Consider the following 7,500-nt stretch of genomic DNA (forward strand, 5'->3'; position numbering starts at 1 on the left):
GCCACCTCCCCCTCCAGGAGCCCCACCTCGCGCTCCAGGGACAGTATGCGCGCGTCCTTGGTCTCCAACAGCGCCGTCAGCGTGGCCGAAGTGCCGGCATCAGCAGCGGGGCCGTTGAGCCCCCAGGCCCCCCCGAAGCTATGGTCGTGCTCGCGCCGCAGCCGCTCCGCCGCCTCCAGAGCCTCCTGCAGCCACACCCACACCCGTCAACCGCAGGCACCACTACTGCCGCACCCATCAACCGCAGGCACCATCAACACTACTGCCGCAAGTCCGCGGCCAACACTACCCGGCTTGCTCACCACACAACAATCTCTGAGTGTCGCGAGGATGAGGAACGACTTCGCGTCTTGGAATGTACAAGCACTCGTTTGACAGCTATTTGCTTCCTCTAAATGAAGGAGGAGGCTGAGACTCTATTCGCCGGGCATTTCCAGCCCGCCCTGTGCAATCGACATTCCAAGACCGTCTTTAATGAAAATCGAGTGTTCCAGAGCTCTCCGACATGCAGAAGCTGTAGCGTGGTGCTGTGGGCGTCCTCGGTGTGGCGAGGACGCACTACAGAGAAATGGCTCCGACGGCCGGGCGGTCACCCACACATGGACACTGCCACTGTTACTCCCTCGGTCACGCAGGGGTCATCAGACGGTCGCCTCGGCAGTCGAGTGTGAACACACTTTGTCTTGGCAATGCACAGTGAAAGAAAAACCGTTGTGGTCACGTGATGTCGCATAGTGTCACTCTACCCCCTCGTGTCTAGAAACCCTCGCGGTCCTAGAGTCCCTACGAATTTCAGTCTAAATCGCTCAACACACGATACAGGGCGGAGTATGCTAATGTCTGAGTCTCGAGATGTCTTTGTTGCTGAGGTCACGAACTGCAAGCTGTCTTATGACGTAACCACAAAGATGCTCGTGAAAGTCAAGAGGATGACAAGACCGTTGCCTCAGTCACCAGTCTCAATGACGGCTGCATTGACCTTGCGAGAACATCAGGCAGGAACCTCGAATCACGCAGGGTCAACCAGTCAGAGTTGCCTGGGTCAAACGAGGTCACCACCCGGTTGAATTTTGGTGAAATAAGGGTCACGAGATGCTCAACAACACACACATTTTCGCCTAGTAAAAGCTGAACACATCAAGTCTAGCCTTATCATTAAAAACAGGACGGCACATGCAGGCAGGGGTAAGTGACAAGCGGATTTCCTTACGTTAAACATGGACTATCACGAATGATCTAGAGAAGGGCAGTTTTTATCTTTATATAGATGTTTAGAACACTAGACTGGGCGACGCTGTTGGCTGGCTCTTAGTGCAGTGCAGTTTCAAAGTTGTTGTTACACTACAGATGAAGCTTCTACCATGACAGACGCACAAATGAAAAATCAGTAGCTAGTCGGATTTTAGAAATGCTTCTAACGACAGTGGTTTGCTGTCTTTTCTTTAAGTGAAAATGTTTTAAAACAACAAAGACAGAAATATATATATATATAAATAGACTAGTAAACACAAGAGGACTGGCGGCATACTCTGAATCCAATGCAGTCCCTTATAGTTCTGAAATGCACTTAACAATGAGCAGGCATCTTAGTATATAATGACAGAATTTCACAAAATAGGAAGAGGGAAATTTGGCTCATTGGCAGCCGGACAAGTGTTAGAGAACAGGTGTTCAGAGGAGGGAATACTAGAGCGGTGAGTAGAGAGGCAGATGGAACAGTTATGATATAGCAAATTGAAAGTCAGAAGGCTATTATCAGAGAAAGTGGGTGTGAGAGGGTATGCTATAGGCAACTAATCTTAAAGTTTAGTAGGGATTTATATCAGGTTATACCCTAGAGTGAGAGAATGATTTTTAGTCTCTTCGGATGGAAGTCTCTTCTCTTTTTTCTCTTGTTTTTTATTTTTTGAAGCCTTTTTTTATATGCGAGTTTTGACATGTGTGTGTGTTTAGGACCTTAATCCTTCTCTCTGTTGGTCTAGTGGTGGGTGGGTGTGGGTGTGGCAGCACAAGTCTACATAAACCCGAGTACATATCTACATCTACCCTCAGGGGAAGATCTCCTCTACCCAAGGTGGAGAACGTGATACCTGAACGCCGTACTCTCACCCCGGCTTTAAACCCAGCGGCCGGGGGAAAGGGGGGAGGGGGTGGAAAACTCTTAACGTGGGAGATAAATTTCCAAGACTTAACCCTGGCACATACTAGCTTCTGGGGATTAGTTACCAGCGGGCACCGAGGCCTTACTTTACGCCGCTAGAATTACACTATTTCCTTAATCTGGCGAGGAAAATAACCTCTGTCCAGGGAGAAAGGCTTGCCACTATCCGATCAATCTAATCTAATCAAAAGCTTGCCTTATAAACAGGATATATTCCTCTATCGAGCTCTATACAAATCAAATAAGGGCCTTGCTGTATGTTACCCGGAGTGCACTTCTTAATTTTTTTTTGTCTTGTCACCAGTTTATCCTGATGTTTGTTTTTGACAGAAATATCGGTTGAATTCGAAGTGAAAATTTTGTTCTTATTTCTTGGCAACTGCCATGATCTGAATTAATCTCTCTATGTAAAAATCTGCTTATGTTTCCAGCTATCTATCTACCTATCTATATATTTTTCTTTTATAAAACTTGTGAATATGGGTCAAAGTTACTGTAAGGACGATTCACATCTGACCGAAGAACACTGAGCACATTAAACAACTTCAAAAAAAGAGGAGGAATAAGATACATTCCTTATTTATTCATTCCTATTCATTCTCCACACTCCGCATTATCTCCCTGAATCGCAAAAAATAATAATGATAATAATAACGATAATAATAGCAATAATAATGATAATAATAACAATAATAAGAAGAATAGCAATAACTATAATTATAGTAATAATAATAATGATAATGATAATGATAATAATAATAATAATAATAACAATAAAAGTAACAACAACAATAATAACAACAATAATAGTAATAATAATAATAATAATAATAATAATAATAATAATAATAATAATAATAATAATAATAATAATAATAATAATAATAATAATAATAATAATAATAACAATAACAATAAAGAACGGCAGATACGAAAAGGAAAAAGAAATAAACAAACCAGGAGCGGCAGGCGGCGGCCCAGACGGACGCGCCGCCGGCTCCGCGCCCGAGGCTCTCCTGGAGCTCGGAGTACAGACAGGTATCACGTGCAGGACGTTCCTCCTTGAGCCCCGCAGGAGCAGAGGACCTCCCCAGGAGAGTTCATGTGCAGGACTATACTCGGGTAAAGTCTACTTGGTCCCGGGCACGAGTCTCCCATTGCCCGGGCACTTGTCAACCCTCACCACGAACACTGCCAATGTGTCGGTCAGTCAGTCACGTCATGAGTGTCATGTGTTGTGAACTTGGGGCTCGGATAGACCGTCTAGAGTGCTGTGTGTCACCGCGTGATTACGAGCTTCAGTTAGTTCAGTAACATGGTCTAGGAGATGAAAAGCATTATCATTGTGTTTGGTCTTATCAACGCTTGTGATCAGTAAACAAAACTTTCGATATATGTATCTTTTAATTTGATCTATTTTAACTATTATCTTATAAATTCTTTAAACTTTTTTGGCTGGCATGGAACAGTCCGGAGAGTTTATTATGACTTAATGGCCGAGTTTTATCATTATTCGCCTTGATTATGTCTTTAAAAACTCAAATAAGAGTTTTCTTTTTTTACAAGTATCGCGGGCGGCCTCCAGCCTTGTGAACATTTGTATGGGCGTCTGACTGGTGGCGGGTCGTGGGCGTGGTGGGCGTGATGTGGTGCGCTGGGGTGGGGGTGACCAGGCTGGCGGGGGGGGCGGACTCGCGGCCCGGGCTGCTCTTAGTGACGGCGGACCATGGGAGTGTGGCCAGGTCGGACCAGGTCTCGTTCAGCGTCTAAAAGGACGTCTTTTCCCTTATATATGGAACACATATATCTCTTATATGTTTTTTTTCTTTTCTCTCCTCCAACGCCCCAAGTTTGAAAAGCAAATACCCCTGAAAGAGGGAATCCAAAGGGGGAGCGGGGCACACTGCGCGGGGGCTCCTGTGCGTGGACAGCGCCCTCGGGAAGCCCAGCGGGAGAGAGAGAGAGAGAGATCTGAGGGCGGCCCGACCTAGCTACACCACCTCGAGGAGCGGACACAACGGCCTACTCACCTGCCGCAGCTTTTGGTTATCGTCTTCCCGCTGGCGTAGGGTCTCCTTCACGCGGTCCAGCTCATTCTGGGTCTCCACCAGGCGCGCCCGCGTCTGTTCCAACTCTACTGACCCTTCCTCATCTATATTTTTATCACCTATAACAACATGCAACAGCGCCATCAATGTTTGGGCAGAGGCGAGGCGCAACACCATCGACACTCAACAACGGCCACGCGCGCTACTACATCTGGGGGAGGGCACAGCCAGCGGGGGGGGGGGTCATTCTGCTTCGTCGCTCGGTTAGGGATACGGGGCAGACAAACAGGGGTTCTCCAGAGACTGGCATTTGTAACTACTATATAGGGGTAATATAAAAAAGAGACGTTAATTGACTAGCATTACAAATGGTGTAGACTCGTGGGAAACCCACCGAACACTTATAAATGATTAATTCATAAAAAAGACCCCATGTCGTCAGTGATTCCAGGGTTGAGGAAAATTCTTCCAGCCCGCTCTCTGTGCCCGCCCCCAAACTACTGTCTCTGTCCAACAACTCTTATAAAAGAGACCTATAAATGTGATTGGAATGCTTGCCATATTTACTTAAGTTACTCCTTCAATAAAATAAATTTTCCTTTATTACATTCAGTGGGAAACTCGTACAAATGTCAGCAAAGCATGGCATTCGCATCCTCCCGAGAACCGCATTTACTCGGCGTCTGTGATGAAGAGTTGCTGGACGCTGACGTAATGCAGGCTGACGGAGGGACACAGCTGGTACCGGAGGGAGGCCGTGGCGGTGGATCAGAGGATGTGAGTCGTGGGAAGCAAGGAGAGACGTGGTCAACTCGCACGTCAGAAGGTGCTCACGTGACGTGTGTGAAGCTCACAACTCTAAACTGATTCCAATCAAATTGTAAGCGAGTATCAATCGCCCATAGTGTGTGTATATATATATATGTACAGTACGCCCGACACTGGTATTGTTTGAGAAGTCAGAAGAATTGAGACAGAATGGGATGCTTGGAGATTCTCGAACAATAGCCAGTGTCGGTGGGCGGAATGTGAGAAAGAAATGACGACAAATTTAGAAGGCCAATGGACCACTTTTATTTTGTACAAAATGTGCAAAGCAAGACTGTTGTGGATGTACGATAGTTACTCTCTGCACCATCATTTCTGTGCATGCGGCGGCTTGGGTTTTATATCTTCGCGAGGGATCAACATCCCCCAACCACCGAGACGGCCATACTGTATCGGACATAATAATGATGGTAATGATGATAGTAAAAGTAAACATATAATAATAAATACAAGACCAGGGAAGCTGCACCTGTTTCTGAAATACTGCCTGCATCTGTTGCATCATCGCCCGCTCCTCCTCCTTGCCTGAAACACAGTCGGGGATTGGTCACCAAGTCACAATCGGCTGATGACGTCATAGCCTCAATTAACCTATGGCAACGTTCCGCTATCCGGTGACGTCATAATTTCAATAGCCTACGGGACGATGTGCCAGCAATGACGTCATAGCCTCAACGAACGGAGACAAAAAGCGACGAGGCAATCTCAGGGCGCTGCTGTTGCCAGATGCAGGTGACTATGTGAAAATAGGAAGAGAAAGCAGAAGGGAAGCAAGAGAGAGCTGACGCTGGCTCTTTAATCGCCAGCCGCGTGAGAGTGAAGAAGAGGGGGGGAGGGGGAGGGACAAAAACCACTCAAGTGAAAATAAGATCCTTAGAATTAAACGTCACTGATTCACACAGCCTGTTGACATGAAATTTTCCTGATCATACATGGGAAAGATCGAAGACAAATCAATAATGCTTTCATGGTGTACATAATTAGTGTAATCATGATAATAATTGAGTAGCGAAGCTCTGCGCTACAGACCTACCTGGTTAGGGAACATAATGGAGGGGAATTTGAACAATAAATATATATAAAAGAAACATTATCCATCTAAAATGAATATAAAAAAACATTTTAAAAATCTTTCTTGGATGCAGAGAATTTGAGGGGGAGAGGGGGGTGGGGGGCTCTGTACCTTCGATACGGAGTCGAAAATAAAGCCAAAAATCCTCTATGGATAATCAGACCTGTGACAATGCAGGCAAATAATAAAAGGAAAAAAATCTTAATTCTAAATTGAGGTTCCAGCATTATTATCAGTAAATAAAAAGTAAATAATCGTGCGTGTGTTTTGTGTATGTGTTTTGTGTGTGTGTTTTGTGTGTGTGTGTGTGTGTGTGTGTGTGTGTGTGTGTGTGTGTGTGTGTGTGTGTGTGTGTGTGTGTGTGTGTGTGTGTGTGTGTGTGTGTGTGTGTGTGTGTTTATGTGTGTGTGTTATGTGTGTGCGTGGGGGGGCGCGTGCGTATGAGTGTGTGTGAATTCGAATATATATGTGTGTGTGTGTGTGTGTGTGTGTGTGTGTGTGTGTGTGTGTGTGTGTGTGTGTGTGTGTGTGTGTGTGTGTGTGTGTGTGTGTGTGTGTGTGTGTGTGTGTGTGCGCGTGCGTGTGTGTGTGTGTGCGCACGCTCGTGCGTATAGGTGTGTGTGCGCCTGTGTGGGTTTGCGTGTGCGCGCGCGTGTGTATGAGTGAGTGTAAGTGAGTGAGTGAGTGTGTGTTTGTGTATCCACGTCCGTATAAAATGCAGGCACAATATATTTATCATAAAAAGTTAATCAAAATGTAAAGGTATATGAATGTAAAAGTTTTACCAAAACATCACTAAACACCTTAACTATAGATTTATCAATAATAATGTACTTTGAGAAAGAATCTCAAAGTGAACGAAAACGTTTCACATTCCTTAATATAACAATCACTATTTTCCTATGTGCATCAAAAACTGCATTAATAAAGAATACCAAAAAAACTATATATATTACCAAAAACTATTTAATCAGGTCTTTCTATCAAAGAACAACAACTGAAATAAATCATAAAACAATTAATCATAAAATAATTAATCCATGACATGCACATCATAATTCAACATACGATCCAGGTAACACGAAATTAGATGAAAACATAACTAAATAAACGTAATGCGAATGTTGTATATACTCACAAACTACAATGTACTTGAAGAAATGTGGTCATGTCAACATATAGGCTTATCTACCAGATCGACATTGAGTGTTTTGTAAGTTTGTGTATTCATGTTAAGCCTAAAAGCAAAATGAAACAGACAGCCTGCCACATCAGGAATAAACATTGTAGCAAATGGAATAAAAATAAATTATATCAATTAAATTGCCCATGTGTAAGTTGTGAGATGCAAGTGGCGCTTAACTATCATGACCGTATTTCAAAACATTCAT

At 44.4% G+C, this 7,500-nt stretch overlaps 1 protein-coding gene across 1 annotated transcript in view; it reads right to left on the minus strand.

Annotated features, from left to right (window-relative positions):
- The window catches only part of LOC113815960 (golgin subfamily A member 4), a 306,648-nt gene that overhangs the window by 68,478 nt on the left and 230,670 nt on the right, over positions 1 to 7,500 (minus strand). Inside the window, exons 6-7 of the mRNA XM_070129428.1 lie at positions 4,192 to 4,328; positions 1 to 185 (exon numbers count right to left, since the gene is read on the minus strand). The exon at positions 1 to 185 is cut by the window's left edge and continues 175 nt beyond it. Of these exons, the coding sequence (XP_069985529.1) occupies positions 1 to 185; positions 4,192 to 4,328 (322 nt within the window). The remainder of the gene's footprint in view (positions 186 to 4,191; positions 4,329 to 7,500) is intronic.

The sequence above is a fragment of the Penaeus vannamei genome, chromosome 14 (assembly GCF_042767895.1).
Source record: "Penaeus vannamei isolate JL-2024 chromosome 14, ASM4276789v1, whole genome shotgun sequence".
Classification (NCBI taxonomy): Eukaryota; Metazoa; Arthropoda; class Malacostraca; order Decapoda; family Penaeidae; genus Penaeus; species Penaeus vannamei.